Source organism: Dendropsophus ebraccatus, chromosome 14, assembly GCF_027789765.1.
Source record: "Dendropsophus ebraccatus isolate aDenEbr1 chromosome 14, aDenEbr1.pat, whole genome shotgun sequence".
NCBI lineage: Eukaryota > Metazoa > Chordata > Amphibia > Anura > Hylidae > Dendropsophus > Dendropsophus ebraccatus.
In genome coordinates this window covers 9,775,938-9,797,611 of record NC_091467.1, presented here as the reverse complement: position 1 = coordinate 9,797,611, position 21,674 = coordinate 9,775,938, and the positions used below count along the sequence as shown (strand labels likewise).

Below are 21,674 nucleotides of genomic sequence, written 5' to 3'. Positions count from 1 at the left end.
AGCTGTTCATTGCAGAGTGATCACACTGTGGACTGGAAGCTTCTATGTCAGCACGTAATCAAGGTTTATCTAATGACACATTGGATTGAGGGTTATAATAATCCGGTTATTAGCGTTGTATAATACAGGAGAAGGAATAAACCTGACGAAGTTGTGTCCTTTCCAACCTATATAGGGTTTGTTCATCTATCAGTTGTGTCTATTCAGTTTTCCAGCTAAGGCTGGGTTCACACTGCGATTTTGAAATCCTTTTTTTTTTTTTGTGGCATAAAACAGATGGAAAAACGGGTGCATTTGTGTGCTTCTGTTTTTCCATTTAATTCCATTATAAAAAAAGGCATCAAAAATGGATTAAAATGCATTCCTTTTTTGAGGGCACACAAAAACTTGGTCATCTTTTGATCAGTTTTTTTAAATAATGGAAGTCAATGGAAAAACGGATGCATGCAAACGCATCAGTTTTTTCGTATGTTTTTCATCCATTTTTTGCATAAAAGGGATGAAAAAAACGGATTGGGCAGTCCATAGGTGGACAGAGAATCACCAAGTATGATGAATGGAACGGAGAGTCAATTGCAGGTGAAAGTAGAACGAGAACAAAGAATGAACACATTGGTGGACCCCACTATATATGCTAGAAATAGCGGAAATTGGAGCGGGAAAATGCCTGATCCTAGGCTGATCGCAACTTTTGTGCTATCCACCACACATCTCCCTGTGACAACTTTTATGCTATCCGCCACTTCTCTCTTATCACCTCTCTCTTTACTTCTTCTGTTGCACTCTTCACCCACTCACAGCCCACGTTAGTTACGCTGAGGAAGGAAGTCACATGGGTGGAGGAAGTGTAAAGGTCTTTCGTGTTGGACATTGTAAAGCAAGGACGCAATCTAGAAAGCTCTCTACTAGAGATGAGCGAACCAGGTTCGGGTTTGAGTCGATCCGAACCCGAGGGTTCGGTATTTGATTAGCGGGGGCTGCAGAACTTGGATGAAGCTCTAAGGTTGTCTGGAAAACATGGATACAGCCAATGACTATATCCATGTTTTCCACATAGCCTTAGGGCTTTATCCAACTTCAGCAGCCACCGCTAATCAAATGCCGAAAATTCGGGTTCGGATCGACTCGAGCATGCTCCAGGTTCACTCATCTCTACTCTCTACAGTAGTCCTCTGGGGGCCTTGGCCCTCTGCCAGGTCCCCTACCTAGGTCAGTCTTAGCTACAAACCTGTATGGGTAGGACGCAAGACAACACACGGTTTTCTTCTCAGTAACGCTACACAACTCTATGCAGTGTTAAAACCCCTTTCAGGAGAGGACACATCAGAGCCAACCTCAACCCACACCGTGGACTAGGAGAGTCACAGAGCTGGACAGTATTCACAGACAGCAGTAAGCTAGGAACTGATTTGGATAGAGCAAAGTCGCAATAAGCCTAGGGGCTCTATCTCTCAGCGCGGTTGACAGCAGGAAATCCTCAGCATTCCGCTCATCCTAGGTAACAAGGTGTGAAGTGGGCATAAGGTGGTGTGAAGACTAATCAAAGGTCAATACACAGGCACAAGTATTCTTCTTCTTCTCCAACATCCCGACAAAGCACAGTACTACTTGGGTTGAGACTCTCACAACATCCTCCTCTCTGCTACTCTGCTTCTTTGTATTACTCGGTACACTACTCAGTCGGCACGCCTGTATCCTACACTACATTCCTATCGCAGATTCAGTTGCTGTATTGTCAAGTATTTGGAACTATTGTCAACTGTATTATCAAGTGCTTTATCAAGAGAAACCTCATAATCGTGTAACCTTGCCTTAAGCACGTATCTTCTTAGTATAACAAGCTTATTTAACTTAAAGAGACTCTGTGATCTTTCGTATTCAACCGACACAGTATACAACACAACCTTGGGACACTTCCCCTTTCTGTGGGTGGCGGTTCCGATAGCCCGGGAGGGTCATTACACCGCTCTGTCCATTGGTGATCACACTAACCCAAGGGACCCCGTAGCAGCCCGGCAGGACACTGACCACAGGGTGAAAAGGTACAATCGGGCTTGTAAAATAAAAGCAGATGTGCCATTACACCTGTGTGCCTACCCGCCACTGGTGTCACAAAGTAACACCCCAAGGTCCAGCTGTATTTTGGCCAACCACCTCTGGAGTGGAGTCACACTTCAACATCTAGCAAGTGACCGGTCAATCCTCCGACACAACATTACCGGGGGCTCACACCACACACATACATACACAGATACACACACACACACATACATACTAATATACAGATACAAATACATACACAGATACACACAGATACATACTAATATACAGATACATACACAAATACACACATACATACTAATACACAGATATACATACACACATACATATACAGAAACACACATACATACTAATACACAGATATTATACATACACACATACATACATACACACACAGATACACACATACATACATACTAATACACACACATACACACATACACACATACAAATACACAGATACACACACAATCATGTATACTAATACACAGATACACACATATATGTACACCGATACACATACATAATAACACACAGATACATATTAACATACATACATATATATACACACACACACACACACACAGATACATACATATACACAGATAAATATTAACAAACAGATACACAAATACAAACTTGTACATGCACACTATAATGCACAAATACACACACACACACACACACACACATATATATATGTATATATACACACACACAAATACACAGCATCATATAAGCAAAGACAAATACACAGATGTCTGTTCATTGAGGCGCAGTGAAGAGGAACCACAAGACTCTTCAATCTTCTCTCCGTTACCTCTCAATCCCTTCCTAGAAGCCACATTTAGAGCCAAATAAATCTGCAGTGTCTGTGTGTTTCCTAGCAGTGCCCACAAGTAGTGCCCCCCTCCCCCCATCATATCTGATACCATAAAGACAAAAAAAAGTTTTTCTAACTTCTTACCTCCTGTAATAAGCGCTCCACCTTGGCGATATATTATTAACTATCTGTTCCTTGTGGGAGAAGAGTAATCCTATGAGGGTGAGCAGGCAGAGAGCCAGGAGGATCTTCATGAAGAGCTTTAAGCGAATGTTGACGTATGGGATCATGGTGGTCCCCTCTTCTGTTCTCCCAGCTATTAGCGGTGTTTGCTGAGTTTGGCGTAGATGGGGGCCATATCAGCGGGACTCCCAGTATGTTGGAGAGGGCATGTGTGTGAGCTCAGCACTGCAGCGGATGACACGTCCTAACATGAGTGTGCATGTACCATGTGTGTGCTGGGTGCTCACAGATGCGGGCTGCATTCCCGCACAGTCCACAGGGTGCCGACTCACACACTAAGGCAGGACAGCCCAGCTCTGTGTTTTAGGGCTGGCTATTATATCCTTACAGCAGGGCTATCGAGACACTCAATGATTAACACATTGCTCACTCATACTGACTAATACCATTCTATATACATTATAGAAGGACAATATAAACTAATGCTTAAAGGGGAACTCCAGCAACCCCCCCCCCCAAATCAAAGTTATATAGATTTGTAAATCACTTCTATTTAAAAATCTCCAGTCTTCCAGTACTTATCAGCTGCTGTATATCCTGCAAAAAGTGGTGTATGTTTTCCAGTCTGACACATCTTCATAAAGACAATAAAGTTGCTATAGAACATTAAAATGGTATAAAATATTTTTTTCAATCGACTGGTGTCAGAAAGTTATATAAACTTGTAATTTACTTCTATTTAAAATTGTCAAGACTTCCAGTACTTAGCAGCTGCTGTATGTCCTGCAGGAAGTGGTGTATTCTTTCCAGTCTGACACAGTGCTCTCTGCTGCCACCTCTGTCTATGTCAGGAACTGTCCAGAGCAGCAGCAAATCCCCATAGAAAACCTTTCCTGCTCTGGACAGTTCCTGACATGGACAGAGGTGGCAGCAGAGAGCACTGTGTCAGACTGGAGAGAATACACCACTTCCTGCAGGGCATACAGCAGCTAATAAGTATGGGAAGACTGGAGATTTTTAAATAGAAGTAATTCACAAATCTCTATAACAAATAACAAATCAGTGGAGTGGAGAACCCCTTAATATATTATTATTACCGTTTTTACAGCGCAGTAGACTTTCCCCCCCCCTCCCCCTTCCATACAATATAGATGTAAGAGGGGTTTTAGATGGGTAAAGAAGTGACCCCCACTTATTGATGTGGCCATGCTAGAACAAGCTGGGAGAAGCGCACAGCTAAGTGCTTCTCTCCCCGTCTCTTTCTTCACTGCAGGAGAGATGGATTCTATAGTAAGTCTATGGAGTTCATCCTCCTGCAAAGAGACAGGGGGAGAAGCACTTAGCCAAGCACTTCTCCTGATGTGTCAAAGGGTTTTTTAAGTGACAGTGACATTTTAAAACTTTTGAATTTAAATAAAACTAGTATAATGAATGGAATTTAAAGGGAACCTACCATATTTACTAACTTGTGCCATGACTAACGCTCTGACTACGCCGAGACCCCAACGATTGCTAAAATGAAGGTCAGAAGTGATGAGTTCATCACGTCAGACACTTCTATAAAAATCCTTTAAAATTTCAAGACCAAAATTGCTGATTCCAAATTGCCCCCTGGCTGTGTCAGCTCTCACTGTGTTATCTCCAAAGGTCCTGAAGGGATTCACATTGGAATTATCATCAGATCATCACTTCCTCTGGTGAAATACTAGGAGTGGTGGCTGTTCATCTCCATTTTCCTCCTGATATTCTCACCTGGTTATACAGTGTTACAAAACTTTCTATTGAACAGCTGCCCCACACATCATCCGTGATAACAGGGCTGTAACAAAAACATTCCTCACAGTTAAAGGGGTACTCCAGCAGAAAAAAATTCTTTCAAATCAGCTTTTTTTTAGAAAGTTATATTGATTTGTAAATACTTAAATTTAAAAATCTCCAATCTTCCAGTACTTATCAGCTGCTTTATGTCCTGCAGGAACTGTTGTATTCTTTCCGGTGTGACACAGTGCTCTCTGCTGCCACTTCTGTCCATGTCAGGAACTGTCCAGAGCAGGAGAGGTTTTCTATGGGGATTTTCTACTGATCTAGTTCTTTTTAAATAGAATTAAATTACAAATCTGTATAACTTTCTTAATCCAGTTGACTTGAAAGAAAAAGATTTTTGCTGGAGTACCCCTTTAACACCTTTTTCCCTATCTGGGACCCCTTGCAATTTCAAGAAGAGGGCCCAGTAGTGTAACTTGGAGTCGATGGGTCCCAGTGTAAAATCTATAACTGGGCCCCTCTACTTTATAGTAATGGCCTCCTCATATGGGGGGGAGGAGAGACTTTATGGGCTCTTAGGCCCAGGTGCTACAGCACCCTCTACACCTACAGCTATACCTCTGTTTATGGAGATGCTGTAGTACACCTTCCATAACTAACGGTTGGACAATTGTTCAGCCAGCTGTAGGTCTCTCAGGATGGGGAGACAGAGCGCCTGCTCGAGAGATGATAAAACTTTACAGAGTGCTACGGCTTCCATTAGACTAATCGATTTTTAACAATAAACAATGGCAAAAGAAAAATACCTTAAATCGTTCACCATATTATACAGAACGATAGTCGTTCGTTACCATCATTACTAAGATTGTTTACTCCATCTGATCCCAGCAAAAGAACGAACGAATTACACTGAACAACTATCGAATGGTTAACGGTGATTTTAGGTTCAGCTCAGAAGATGTGATTAGCGGCACCCGTTTTTTTTTTCCGCCTGCATACACGCAAAACAATTATTGTTTAAATTCAAACAATATATTTTTTGCATGATAATGGTCCTGTATATTAAGGCCCTAAGGTTAGGGTGTGGGCTTTTTCTCTTTTATGCTGGATCAGCAACCCCCCTCGTAGGACTTACTTTCAGGCCTCCTATTGGAAGAAGGGGGCCGTGGAGTCATTAGCATGGTTGTGAAGAAAGCTCTCCAGGACTATATAGGGGAGAAAAGGAAGGGCAAATGCAGGGGGCAAAATACAGGGTTATGGTTTGACCAGGAGGAGGACACCCAGGGATGGGCAATGTGCTGTACTAGGATATAGTCCAAACGACTGTACGTGGGATTCTGGGGCGGGGGGTTGTAATCTCGATGGGAGGGGTGTAATATCCACCAAGAATCGGATAGTTGGAGCTGTAAAAGAGAATTTGAAGTCACTTAATAGCGTTATAGGATGAAGTTGAGCGCCTCAAAGAGTCATCTAATGCCGGGTTGAGGGTTAGGCTGAAGTCCCCAAAGAGCAGCACAGTTCCCCAAACAAGAAAGAGGGACAGATCAACTAAGTTTGCAGTAAAGTCAACTTGGCTTTGGTTAGGGGTGTATGTGCTGATTACATAAACCCCCCCCCCCCCCCTATAGATAACATAAAGATAATGTAGCGAGCAACAATGTCCATGGTGGGTATGTAAGACGGTATGTGTCAAAGATTTATGGATGGAAAGGGAAAAGAGATTAGAAGAAAGAGCAGAGAAAAACAAACCTAAAGTGTTCCAGGTGGGGTCTCCTACCTATGGGGGGAGTGGGGTAAAGCACTCCAGATGGTGGCTTATATACATGAGGGAATATGAAGGAGGGAGCCAACAGGTATGGTGGGGCATGTAGTGAGCTTGACTAGTGATGGGTGGTATTGGGGAGGACAATAGGTCAGCTATGTGGATACGATGTGGCCACGTATAGAGTCATCAGCCAACCAATCAGGTATGAGAGGAAGAAGAAGAAGCAATACAATAGTTGGAGGGTGAGCTGCTGCTTTTCATGGCCGTGGAGCAAACTGGTCCTATGGTCCTAAGAGCGGCCAGTATGTCACTTGGAGGTTTTGGAAACTCTATGCAGTTGACGCTGCTTATGGCTAAAAATGAAGACACCATTGGCCACAGGCAAACAGTCTAATAGGCTTAGTAAGCAAGATCAGCTAAATTGGCGCTCGCTTACATTAGTGATCGGGCTGTGTAATACGGCCTTAAGGCAGCATGGTATCTCACATGACGGACAAGCTGATATGTAAAACAAACTATAGCAGAAGTGATGGCATTCCTGGGAAAGAAGTAAAGAAATCAGCAGAGTAAGCAGAAATTTCTCAGAAGCATGTATCATATAGATAGCCGTCCACAGGGCGCACGTCCAATACTGAGTGCAAAGGTCGATGTCCAAAACAGGTGCAGTTATCAGACAGTGGTCATCCTTCCATAGATATAAGGGGAGATCATGGTTCTCTCTCCATTGTGTGGGAAGTCTCGTGCTGGAGCTTTATCCACTACAATTCTCTTCATGCGGAAAGCTTCACTTGCTTCTTCAATTGACAGAACATGAACGGAAGTTGGTTTGAGAAGACGGAATAAATGGGAGACCCCAATTATAGGTCTCTGTAGGGCCATGGTGTCAGGCCGAAAAGACCTCCTGTGCTCCAAAATGGAGAGGGAAAGGTCTGCAGACATCTGAAACTCAGGCTCTACTATACATTCCCTGATTAGATATGTGACAGCCCGCAGTCACCAAGGGCTGTCGGAGGCAAGTAGGCAGGGACAGTGGGCAGGGGCAAGTTTAGGGTTCACCATCTGTGCCCTCCTCATCCCTTCCCTGGCTAAACTTTACCTGTGGTATGTGACACGGTGGCTGATGAAGCTGGATGCCGCCCTAGGGAGTCCTGATGGATACAGCCATAGGTCAGTAGGCTGTATCCATGTTTTGCAGGACTCCCTAGGGTTCCATCAAACTTCATCAGTCACCAGTGATCAAATCCTGAACGATCGGACTCGAGCACGCTCCAGTTGTGCTCATCTGTCTTCAATACATCCACAGAGAATGCGAAATTACTTAATAGCTGGTTCCTTAGTACGTCACCAATGGAACAACAATCTCTGCCAAAAAGGAGGCTTCCTGAATCACCTAAATGAATCAGAGAACCATCGCCCAAAAATTCAAACAATGTGACAGAAGAAGTAACTTCAAGTCCACACTACTTGTTTGTCTTAACTGAACCGTATTCAATTTCCTTGGCAGACCTTTCCTAGCCAGTCCTACCAGTATGATGTCAGTCTAATCATTTCCCATCAATTTCTCTCTGTTTCTCCGTTTCCCCCTTATGTCTTTATTTAGTTATCAAGAATAAAGACTCCATGAACTCTTCATCCTCAGGTGTGGTATCTTCTCTTGTCAGTTTGGGGTCTGATGTCTCCCCGATGTGGGACCATTGGTTGGATGTTTGGAGGAGGGAGATGGGTTCTTGCTCTGTCCACTCCAGGCAATAATCCGTCTTTAGTTTGGTGTGGAAAAGTCTAAAATTTTGTGCAACCTCTTATTTGCATACAATTTTTTTTTTATTTTTGCCTGTTTGCCGGAGCTTACCGAGAAGAAGTGTGACCTAAGTGGCACCATATTTATTCCGATATACGCTATAGAGCTGGTGTATATTGTAACTGATGTGTACAGTAGCTCGGGAGCTGTCGTATATTTCAAAGTGCGACATGTGGGATAGACAGTGCAATGACTCATTAAGAGCGTTGAGCGGAGAGGCCGGACTGTTCAGATTCGGTAACGTTCTCTCTGAACACGAACGCTCGGCATTTCATCCCCTGTGGCTGCAGAGGTTGGATGCCGCCCTAGGTATGGCCGGAAAACATGGATGTGAACCTCTTACTGAGCCAGTCTGTAACGCCTGGAGTAGTGGATCCACTGGACCGTCACCAGCGATGGCACTAACCTCACCAGGGAGCGGAGTCTAAGGGGCCGCTGGTTTTCACCAGAGCCCGCTGCAAGGCGGGATGGACTTGCTGCGGCAGGCGACCCCCAGGTCGCTACCCCTGGCTTGGTTGCTGGTGACGGCAGGCGAGGCGAGGCGTGGCAGGAGCAGTAGGCAGGAGATCGTGCAGGCAGAGGACAGAAGGCGTGCTCGCAGATGGCGGACAGGACTCAGGAACAATGGGAAGGCAGCGGGCAAGGATAGGGACAAGGACTAAGGACAGGAACCAGGGACAAGGACTAAGGTCAGGAACAACAGGGAGCTGGGCCAAACGCTATGGAAGCATGTAGAGGCTCCAACACAAGGGACAGGGCATGCTGGGATTTATAGGGGAGTGATTGGTGCAACTAACCAATTAAGGGCGGACTGGCCCTTTAAATCTGAGACAGCCGGCGCGTGCGCGCCCTAGGAGGCGGGGACGCGCGCGCCGGCCGGCACAGCGACAGACAGGAACGTGGAGAGGTGAGGCGCCCCCCCGGGGCCGAAGTAACAGCAGCGCCGGGTCCCTGACTATGGACACCGGCTGCTGCATGGGGCAGGAGGCGGTCGCGGCGGCCCGGAACGCGGGACGCCGCCGCGGCCGTGACAGTACCCCCCCCCCTTTGGCCTCCCCCTCTTTCTTGCCTGCAGATGGCACAGGAAGCCACAAAGTCTTTGACATCTTGGAACAGACTGGACCACCAGTAGTGACGGGAGATCCGTTGGCCGGTCTTACGGACTCCAGAGTGCCCGGCCTCCAATGAGGAATGTCCCCACTTCAAAATACCTCTTCGAAGCGCAGGGTGAACATGGGTCTTTCCGGGGGGTACTTTCCGAAGAGTAGAAGTGACGATTGGTACTAGGCGATCCGGAGGTATAACGTGGCAAGGGGATGTGGGATTGTGGATGAGATCCTTCTGTAAGTTCTCCCGGTGGTAAGAGGACATGACCTCAGTCTCGGTTACGGAGAGAGGGTACACCTCGGCAGAGAAGGCTTCCGCCAAGTCTTGGTCTTCAGCCGGTAGGCCGGATAGAGGCTTGGCGGGGTCGGATGACGCCATAGAGTACTTGGTCTGAGGTGACTTGAGACACTGGCTGGAACAGTCCTGACCCCAACTGAGAATCTCCCCGGTTCTCCAGTCCAGCTTCGGGGCATGTAATTGCAGCCAAGGGAGTCCCAGGAGGACAGCGGGGGAAGAATGGGGCAGGACGTAGAAGGATATCTTTTCCTGATGTAAAGGACCCACCTGGAGGACTAAAGGTGCGGTCTGGTAGTACACACGGTCGGTAAGAATTTCGCCCGTGACCGAGGAGATAGTCAGGGGCCTGGCTAGTCGGGTCACGGGTAGCTGCCATCTTTGGACCAATGTTGCCGCAATGAAACTGCCTGCTGACCCAGAATCGAGAAAGGCAGTAGTCTGGTGATTTTGTCCTGAGGGAGTCCGGATGGAAACTGGCAAAGACAGACTTGGAAGGGTGGCATTCACACCTAGGGACACCTGTCCCACCGGACCTAGGTGCGAGCATTTTCCGGACGTTTGAGGACGTAGGGGACATCTCAGCCGAAAGTGATCTGAACCACCGCAATAGAGACAGAGATTCAACTCCAGACGACGGATTCTTTCATCAGGCGTCAGGTGAGCCCGTTCCACCTGCATGGGAATCTCAGGAGAGGGCTGGGACATCGGAAAGTCAGGATTCTGGAAAACCGGCGCCAGCTGGTGATGGCGACGGGGCAAGCCTAGTAGATGTTCATGCCGAACCTCCTCCTCCCTCTCCGAAAAACGAGTATCAACTCTGGTGGCCAGTAGGATGAGTTCGTTCAGGGAGGTGGGTAGGTCTCGGGCGGAAAGCACGTCTCTCACCCGACTAGACAGGCCCTTCTTGAAGGTGGCTATTAGAGCGGCTTTATTCCAGTCCAATTCAGCCGCCAGGGTACGGAACTGGATGGCGTAATCGCCAACAGAGGAGCTCCCTTGAGAGAGGTTGAGGAGAGCAGTCTCGGCTGAAGAAGCACGGGCAGGTTCCTCAAAGACGGAGCGAAACTCGAATAGGAAGGCCCGGAGATTGGCAGCAACAGGATCATCACGGTCCCACAGTGGCGTGGCCCAGGCCAGGGCTCTACCCTCCAATAGGCTGATGATGAAAGCCACTTTAGAGCGCTCGGTGGAAAACTGACTACTTAAAAGTTCAATATGCATGGTGCACTGAGTCAGGAATCCTCTGCACAACTTGGAGTCACCAGAGTATTTGCTTGGGAGAGCAAGTCGGAGTGTAGAAACAGCGTCAGGAGGTGGTGTGCGCTGTAAGGCGGCAGTGAGTTGCTGGATCTGCTGCGACTGTTTCTGGATTTGTTGCGCCTGTTGAGCGACCACTCTGGCGACGTCACGGAGATCAGGCACCTCGCCGGGATCCATGGTTGGAGCCTACTGTAACGCCTGGAGTAGTGGATCCACTGGACCGTCACCAGCGATGGCACTAACCTCACCAGGGAGCGGAGTCTAAGGGGCCGCTGGTTTTCACCAGAGCCCGCCGCAAGGCGGGATGGACTTGCTGCGGCAGGCGACCCCCAGGTCGCTACCCCTGGCTTGGTTGCTGGTGACGGCAGGCGAGGCGTGGCAGGAGCAGTAGGCAGGAGATCGTGCAGGCAGAGGACAGAAGGCGTGCTCGCAGGTGGCGGACAGGACTCAGGAACAATGGGAAGGCAGCGGGCAAGGATAGGGACAAGGACTAAGGACAGGAACCAGGGACAAGGACTAAGGTCAGGAACAACAGGGAGCTGGGCCAAACGCTATGGAAGCATGTAGAGGCTCCAACACAAGGGACAGGGCATGCTGGGATTTATAGGGGAGTGATTGGTGCAACTAACCAATTAAGGGCGGACTGGCCCTTTAAATCTGAGACAGCCGGCGCGCGCGCGCCCTAGGGGGCGGGGACGCGCGCGACGGCCGGCACAGCGACAGACAGGAACGTGGAGAGGTGAGGCGCCCCCCGGGGCCGAAGTAACAGCAGCGCCGGGTCCCTGACTATGGACACCGGCTGCTGCATGGGGCAGGAGGCGGTCGCGGCGGCGGCCCGGAACGCGGGACGCCGCCGCGGCCGTGACACAGTCTTACTTAATCCCCCCCAAGTTGTTTCCTGTGCTAAGAGACTTCCCTAGGAAAGGGTACTATTACACGGGCCGACTACGGCCCGATCACTTTGGTAAACGAGCACCGATCTGCTAGATCGGCGTTCGTTTACTGGACCTATTAGACGGCCCGATAATCAGGCAATAAAGACTGCATGGACATTGTTAGTGATGTCCATGCAGCCCTTTCCCAAACACCTGATACTTTACCTCTCCCGGTCTTCTCTCCTGTGCTCCACAGCTTCCTAGTCCTGGCGGCAGCAGCGTCCACATGTCTGAGAGGTAAGGTATCAGGTGTTTGGGCAATCGTCAGCAGTGCATCCATATTACACGTAGCAATGCGCAGTCGGCACCTCATTATATTTTATTGAAGGTTTTACTGCTTACATATAGGTAATTACATTGCTCAGTCTACGGCGCTAAAATGAAGTTTATATTGTGTTAGTGATTTGTATTTAGCACAATGATTTCTGGGAGGACGCATGCCTTTTACCTAAATTGCTTACATTTTTAGATTAGCATATTGTTTTATTATAATTCTTAGATTGTAACTGTACAGATCAATTCCCGCCATTCTTCAGATCCAGTGTGAAGAGACCCATTCTCCACTGGGCGCTACAGTTACTGGAACAACCAGACAGCTCCCAGTGAATACTGGGGGAGATTTATCAATTATGGTGTAAAGTGAAACTGGCTCAGTTGCCCCTAGCAACCAATCAGATTCCACCTTTCATTCCTCACAGACTCTTTTGGAAAATGAAAGGTGGAATCTGATTGGTTGCTAGGGGCAACTGAGCCAGTCTCACTTTACACCATGTTTGATAATTCTCCCCCACTGTGCTTAAAGGGATTGTGTCACAAAGAAAACTAGGTCTACACAGATGAATTATGTTAAATAAAACATATTTCAAATGTACAAACGTTAATTAAAATGTCCTGTTTGAGAGATATAGACCCAGGGGGCGGAGCCTGCAGCCGAAGGGACCGGTCGCACTTTAGAGGAGCTCCGTGACCATAGCGTATTTATAGCTGCCGGGGGACCCTAGCCTTTATTATTTTCTAATCGGAACCTTGCTGATACTCCCCGCAACCTTTACAAGATGGGGAATACTTCAAAGCGTGCATCGGCAGCTGCAAGAAGGAAGATTCAAGCATCTCTCCCTCAAGCTGCGACGCCTCAAGATGGCGGCGGGCCTTTACAGAACCGATGGCTGGCTGCGCTTCTGGCTGACTCGGAGGCGGCATGGTGGGACCCAGCGACACCGGCACAATCCGCACTCGTTCCCGAACCTGTTACAGGTACACCCATGCCTTCCAAAGCGGCTAAACGGAGAAGCAGGAGGAATAGGCCAGACAGCGCTCATCATTATCAGTTACGATCGTCCATGGCAAGAGTCGGCGGACAGGCCTCTCTTCCTATTGAGAACGCGTCTTCAGTACCAGCTCTGCAGGTACCATCGGAGGTTTCCCCGGCACCTTCGCTTTCCAGCCTATGTCTCCAGGATCTTTTTTCTGAGGGACAATCTGCTCCCTTACAACAGGTACCACAATTGCCTAGAACAGAATCATCTGGGGGAATGTTGCAACCTTCATTACAATCCTATGCCCTACTTGAACAAACTACTCTCTCTCCTATGGCTCCGACATTTGTGAGTAATGTCTCTACAACTCCTCTGCCCTCCTCTGCTCACTCTCTAAGGGATCTCTGTCCCCTCGTCTCTCCATTATTGTTACAAATACGTAGAGACTCAGACTTAGCCCTTGCCTCGATGATGGCTGATCATGCTCAGGTGTCATTACCAACTGTCAGAGACATGATGGTCTCCGTGAGGGATTCTTTCATTATGGGATTGGATCACCTATTTGCCTCTGCCACGCAACTGACACGGGGGGTGGAGGATAAACTCTTCTTAACGGAGCAGAAATTGAACGAGGTGATTAATGCTCAGAACTCTTTATTGGATACCTGTGCACAATTGAGGGGCGAGTCGACTGTGCTTCGCACTAAGATAGCTACGCTGGAAGATTACAATAAAAGACACAACTTGAAATTTCGCAACATACCCGAAACTGTTGCTGACACAGAACTCCCGTCCTTCTTAAAGAACTTACTAAAACGAACATTAGCAGACTGCACGGATTCTGAGCTGGCGACTGATTGGGTGAGGAGGATCCCTAGACCTCAGCATTTGTCCACATCATCACCCCGAGACGTAGTGGCTAGGATGCACTTCCTACCTGTAAAATCTAAGATCCTTGCAACGATAAGGAAGGAAGGGTTATCGACAGACTTTCAAAATATATCCGTATACACAGACTTATCGTCTGAAACTTATCGTCTGAAACTCTGAAACTTATCGTCTGAACATTTGCAGCATTTACCCAAAAACTTCGATACCACCATATTGGGTACAAGTGGATCTCCACTGCTCGCCTTTTCTTTACTTTTCAAGGTGTTAAACATTTTATCTCCTCCCCGGAGAGTTTTTTCCCTGTCTGCTATTTGTTTATAATAGCCTTTTACAGGCATCGACTGATCAGTTGTTGTTTGGCGTGCGTTTAAACTGTACTAACTCCTCTTACTTGCTTGCATGCCATATTACTAGCCCCATTACTTGCTTGTTTTCTTCTTTGCTTTGATACCTATGAAGGGGCTATTCTTTATCTTTATCTGTATTGTAAAACTTCTATCTAAAACTTTTAATAAAAATTATTGAAACAGAGAGATATAGACCCCACATATCCCCTATGTGTCTGCATTGTTTTGATAACCCACTGGGCTTCCACTAGGTTGGGTCACTCATGCTCAGCTGCAGTCACATGATCTGTCCCGTTAGTACTGGCAGTTGGCATGCAAGCAAGGGGGATTGTGGGAAAGTGTCTGCACTGTTGCCTGGCAACTGCAGGATCACAGATCAGAGAGAAAACCAGGAAGTGATTAGATCCATGGGGGAGAAAAACAGTACAGTGATATAAGACAAGGTCCTTGTAAACAAACGTCGATTACCATTACTGTTTTCTTTCATCTAATAGGATATATGATGTATTATTCTTGCTTACAGCCTTTTCCATACTAACATAGTCACGACCCTGATTTCCCCTGCTGCGATTTGTTCATCTGCTGTGAATACTCCCACCATCTCATCCTTCAATCCCATCTCTATGATAACATCACGAATAAGCGTGAGATATAAAGATGTCTGTAATCCTATACGCCGCACAGTAAGTGGCTGCACACAGCATGTCCGCACTTGTTGATGGGACGCTCAGAGGTTACCTGAGGCCGCTCAGAACATAATTCACATTCACTCACCCGCACAGTGACTGGTGTTGGCAGCACGGGACTTCATATGATATGATGACGGCAAAACTATTTTTTGACTTCACGGATGCTTTGATACTTGGCTTATCTATGAGGATAGGCATAAGAATAGCGGACATGATTTATTGTAACGGGTACACCTCAAACAAATCACCGCTGAGGGCATCTACATCACGAAATGATTAAAGGGGTACTCCAGCGTGGGGGCACTTTTACGCTGGGACCAGGGACGAGGTGGCCGAGGGAAAAGACGTCCACTCACCTCCCCAGTTCCAGCGGCGGGTCCCGTATCGCGGCGCTCCGGCGCCCGGTTCCCGGACGCTTCCGGGTGTCTGACGTGGGCCCGAGACGTGACGTCTCAGGTCCGCTCAGCCAGTCAGTAAAGGAGGCGGGAGCAGGAAAGGTGAGTGGACGTCTTTTCCCTCGGCCACCTCGTCCCTTGTCCCAGCGCAAAAGTGCCCCCACTCTGGAGTACCCCTTTAAGGAATAAATCACTTTGTGCATCATTATAGGGGCACTCCTGTTGCCTGAGTGGTTTTTAATAGCAGTTAGAGAGGTGATTTTTTTTTTTTATTTCCGTCTTAGCTTATCAATTGGTATTAAATGGTTAGTGATAGAAAACAGAGGGTGGTCATTGATGGAACACTCTGATTGGGTTACAGTTACTTGTGGGGTACCGCAGGGGTCAGTGTTGGGTCCACTTTTTAAAAAAAATATTTTTTTATTAATGACCTTGTAGAGGAGCTACAGAGTAGAATGTCCATTTTTGCAGATGATACTAAACTGGGTAGAGAAATCAGCACAGAGGAGGATAATATCATATTACAGAGGGATTTGGAGAAGCTAGAGGCTTGGGCAGTGAAATGGCAAATTAAGCTTAATGTGGATAGATGTAAGGTTATGCATTTGGGCCGTAGAAATAATAAGTACAGTCATGTGCTAAATAATAAAACACTGGATAAAACTACTTCTGAAAAGGACCTAGGGGTATTGGTGGACAGTAAACTCAACTTTAGTGATCAGTGCCAGGCAGCAGCTGCCAAGGCTAATAAAGTAATGGGATGCATCAAAAGAGGCATAGATGCTAAAGATGAGAACATACCGTATTTTCCGGGGTATAAGGCGACTGGGCGTATAAGACGACCCCTGACTTTCAATCAGATTTTCAGGGATTCGCCTTATACGCCGGAAAATGTTAACCCCTGCCTGACCGCAGCGCTGCTACTATCAGGCAGGGGTAAACTGCAGCTAAATGAATAAAATAACAAACAGTTCACTCACCTGGGCCCGTTCCCGGCCTACGCCTCTCTTCTTCTCCGGTCCCGTTCCCCGGCGCAGGCAGTGTGACGTACACTGACTGCGCCGGGGATGCCCGAAGCTCTCCCGAGCACCTGAGCGTCTAATCGGAGATGCTCGGCTGCTCGGGAGAGCTTCGGGCATCCCTGGAGCAGCCAGTGTACGTCACACTGCCTGCGTCGGGAAATGGGACCGGAGAAGAAGACGGGCGGAGGCCGGGAACAGGCCCAGGTGAGTTAACTGTTTGTTTTTTTCAATTGGCCGGTACCCGGCGTATAAGACGACCCCCGAATCCTGACAAGATTTTTCGGGGTAAAAAAATAGTCGTCTTATACGCCGGAAAATACGGTAGTTTTGCCTTTTTATAAATAACTGCTCAGACCACATATGGAATACTGTGTACAGCACTGGGCACCGGTATATAAGAAGGACACCGCTGAACTGGAGCGGGTGCAGAGGAGGTGACCAAGGTCATTAAGGGAATGGGGGAAGGGGGGGGGGTGTTATAGTAGCAAAACAGGTTATCAAGCTTGGGGTTATTTCCACTAGAAAAACAACGTATTAGGGGCAATCTGATCACAATGCACAAATATATGAGGGGACAGTACAGAGGTCTTTGTAGTGGTCTTTTTACTCCTAGGTCTGTAACTATGACAAGGTTTGAACACTGCTTAGGATCCATGAAGGCCTTAAAGGGGCTGACCAGTTAGGACAACATCTTACCGATCAGTTAGGATTGTTGGTCTAAACCTTGGATGGGGAACATTTGGCCCTCCAGCTGTTGCAAAACTACAATTCCCATTAGGCCCGGACAGCCAAAGCTTTGCTTCCATGGTCTTAACCCATTATGAGTGGTCACTAAAGATGAGTAAACATCAAACCTCAAACGGAAGCATGCAGTATTTGATTGCCGGTGGCTATAGAAGTGTGAGCGTTCTGTACCTCTGCGCCATACATTACCCAGATACATAACTAATACTACATTACAAGGGCTATACTGTACTATAGGTGACCATATGTAATAATATATTTCAATATTCAGCCAACATCCATCCAGCTAAATTTATCAGAACAAGTAGGGGTCTGTAGGGTGTTTCTCCTCCCCTGGACAATAACGTGGTTAAAAATTTCCCAGAAAATATAGTAAAATCTATAAATATAGAAACAATTGACTTTTGCCATATTTTTTAATGGTTGTACTGGAGTAATCCCTCAGGTCATATAACACTATATAAATGATCTTGCTTAGTGTTTTACGGTTTGTGTACAAAGAACTGGTAGTAAAATGTGAACAACTACACAAACACATCGCATTACTTAAAGGGACATTCCCATCCGCAGCCAATCCCGGTCAATGGAATGCATTGCAGGTCCCTGCAGGGTCATGTGACCAGAGGAAAAATGGGAATATAATGGAGAGGGTTTGGTATTGGGACGGCTCTACTATTTCCCCCCAGCCATATGATACAAATTACGGTGGCAGCAGACAGATCCCTATCCCTCCTTATATACAATAATACAATACATACTATCAGGCCCGGACTGACAATCTGGCAGGCCGGGCAAATGCCCGCTGGGCTGCTCAGATTGTCAATCCGAGGGCCGCCGACCAACCCCCCTCCGCTAGCCCTACCGGTTAAGGAGTTGGTGCGGCCGCTCTGCACCTGCTGCTGCTGTTGTCTGCTTACATTTTCCGTCATCAGCAGCCCGATGCAGACCGGCCCCGGAGTCTCCCAGCTCCAGCCCCGCGGCGCCTGCACCTCTCTCATCTACTGCTCTGTGGCCGGCAGTAACGGATGACGTCACACGTCCGCCGACGTGCAGTAGATGAGAGAGGTGCAGGCGCCGCGGGGCTGGAGCTGGGAGACTCCGGGGCCGGTCTGCATCGGGCTGCTGATGACGGAAAATGTAAGCAGCTAACGGCAGCGGACCAGAGAGGACCGGAAAGAGTCTGCTGGATCCGAGGTGAGTATACTTTTGTTGTTTTTTTACAATGTGGGGGCTGTACAGGGGGAAATGCCATGTGGGGGCTACAGAGGGCCACATATACTATGTGGGGGCTGCATGGGGGGGGGGGGGATAATATGTTGGGGCTATACTATGTGGGGGCTGACTACACGGGGACCTATACTATGTGGGGGGCTACACGGGGGGGGGTAATATGTTAGGGGCTATACTATGTGAGGGCTGGCTACACAGGGACCTATACTATGTGGGGGGCTACACGGGGGGGTAATATGTTGGGCTGACTACACAGGGACCTATACTATGTGGGGGGCTACACGGGGGGGGGGGTAATATGTTAGGGGCTATACTATGTGGGGGCTGGCTACACAGGGACCTATACTATGTGGGGGGCTACACGGGGGGGGTAATATGTTAGGGGCTATACTATGTGGGGGCTGGCTACACAGGGACCTATACTATGTGGGGGGCTACACGGGGGGGGTAATATGTTAGGGGCTATACTATGTGGGGGCTGACTACACAGGGACCTATACTATGTGGGGGGCTACACGGGGGGGGATAAAATGTTGGGGGCTATTCTATGTGAGGGCTGGCTACACAGGGACCTATACTATGTGGGTGGGGTAATATATTGGGGCTATGCTATGTAAGGGCTGGCTACACAAGGACCTATACTATGTGCGGGGCTACATGGGAAGGGGGTAATATGTTGGGGCTATACTATGTGGGGGCTGGCTACACAGGGTCCTATACTACATGGGGGGGTAATATATTGGGGCTATGCTATGTAAGGGCTGGCTACACAAGGACCTATCTTATGTGCGGGCTACATGGGAAGGGGGTAATATGTTGGGGCTATACTATGTGGGGGCTGACTACACAGGGACCTATACTATGTGGGGGCCTAAAGGGGGGGGGATAATATGTTGGAGGGCTATACTATGTGGGGGCTGACTACACAGGGACCTATACTATGTGGGGGCCTAAAGGGGGGGGGATAATATGTTGGAGGGCTATACTATGTGGGGGCTGACTACACAGGGACCTATACTATGTGGGGCCTACGGGGGGGTTAATTTCTTGGGGGCTATACTATGTGGGGGCTGGTTACACAGGGACCTATACTATGTGGGGGGCTACACCGGGGCGGGAATAATATTTTGGGGCTATGCTATGTGGGGGCTGGCTACACAGGGACCAATACTATGTGGGGAGCTACATGGGGGGTAATATTTTGGGGCTATGCTATGTGGGGGCTGGCTACACAGGGACCTATACTATGTGCGGGGCTTCATGGGGAGGGGGTAATATATTGGGGTTATGCTATGTGGGGGCTGGCTACACAGGGACCTATACTATGTAGGGGCTACAAAGGTAGGATATACTTTGTGGGCTACACAGGGGAAAGGGCTATATTATGTGGGACTGCACAGGGCATCTATATTATGTGTGGGGGGCTATATTTTTTATGGGCTGCATATGGGGACCTGTGCTATATAAGTTCTGCTCAGTGGGACCTATGGTATATGGGGACTGCTGCTCAGGGGAGCCTACTATAGGGGAGCATTAAAGTTGCCTATATAATGACATAGCACAGAGAGGGTCTAATACTATATAGGCACACGGAGCTGCCTGACTACTATTTGGAGGCACATATTGGGCCTGACTGCTTATGTGGGAGCACAGAGGGGGCATTGTTACTGTGTAAAGCAATGGGGAATATAGGGTTATGATGAGGTATAAGGTTAGGTTGGTGCTGGAACGTGGAGCCTAAAGTGTTTGTCTCGCAGATTCTGGGGAGAAGAGTCATGGCTGGAGAAATCTTCATGATGGGCTGAGCCAGATGGAAAGAACAGACAACTTTGACTACCAAGAACGTCACTTATGATTCATGTAGGAAGACGCCTCCTGTAAGTCACTGGATGTAACTGCACAATCATGCATAATCACTTTTTGGGTGCATTCACACGTACAGGATCTGCTGCATATTTGATGCTGGGTTCCGTCATTGAGTAACAAAGATATCTGCAGCATGAAATCTGCTGCAGATCCTATATGTGTGAACACACTCTTAAGGTCTGTAGATCCTTTGTATAGCTGGATCTTTACCTCTATGTGGTCACTGCTAGAGATGAGTGACCTTACAGTAAGTTTAGGTTCACATTAACCCAAATCCTCTGAAATTCATCTCTGGTCAATGCTGAGGTAGAATATTGCATTTTATATACTGGTGCTATAAAGGGAATATTATTAATAGACAGTACAGCAGTATTATCCAGTCACTGTATGATGGCAGTGGTCATGGTATTATTTGTCCTGTACTCATTTTATTGGTAATACTTGTGTTCCCGTAGTGGATTTATTCAGTGACAGCATAGTGGTATTAGTCATGTTGTAGTGATGATGGTAGTTGATGTATTATCTGTTACTTGTATACTGTAATAATGGTAGTATCAGTCTCTTTATAATAGATTGGCCAGTAACAGTAATGATGATATTCGCTTCCTGTATACTGGTGTTTTTTGGTAACTATAATAGCTATTTAGAGATATACAGTATTATCATGCATAGAAAATTGTCTTACCAGTGCTAACATTATACAGGAAATGTGTAATATTATTTTACATATCCTAACAATTTCCCTAGGACCCTACTTATATATATTATCACTGCTGTAACCTGTTGTTGCATAATAGATAGATAGATAGATAGATAGATAGATAGATAGATAGGAGATAGATAGATAGAGAGATAGATAGGAGATAGATAGAGAGAGAGATAGAAAATAGATAGATAGGAGATAGATAGGAGATAGATAGGAGATAGATAGGAGAGATAGATAGATAGATAGATAGATAGATAGATAGATAGATAGATAGATAGATAGATAGGAGATAGATAGATAGATAGATAGATAGATAGGAGATAGATATAGATAGATAGATAGATAGATAGATAGATAGATAGATAGGAGATAGATAGATAGATAGATAGATAGATAGATAGGAGATAGATAGATAGGAGATAGATAGATAGATAGATAGATAGATAGATAGATAGATAGATAGATAGGAGATAGATAGATAGATAGATAGATAGATAGATAGGAGATAGATAGATAGATAGATAGATAGATAGAT

General features: G+C 47.0%; 1 protein-coding gene and 1 long non-coding RNA gene across 2 annotated transcripts in view; one reads left to right on the top strand and one right to left on the bottom strand.

Moving 5' to 3' along the window:
• Window positions 1-3,419, bottom strand: part of LOC138772745 (alpha-N-acetylgalactosaminide alpha-2,6-sialyltransferase 2-like) — a 39,266-nt gene extending 35,847 nt beyond the window's left edge. Inside the window, exon 1 of the mRNA XM_069953362.1 lies at window positions 3,029-3,419. Coding sequence (XP_069809463.1) covers window positions 3,029-3,174 — 146 coding nt within the window. The 5' untranslated portion in view covers window positions 3,175-3,419. The remainder of the gene's footprint in view (window positions 1-3,028) is intronic.
• Window positions 1-21,674, top strand: part of LOC138772746 (uncharacterized) — a 98,683-nt gene that overhangs the window by 76,008 nt on the left and 1,001 nt on the right. The gene's annotated exons all lie outside the window — the stretch shown is intronic.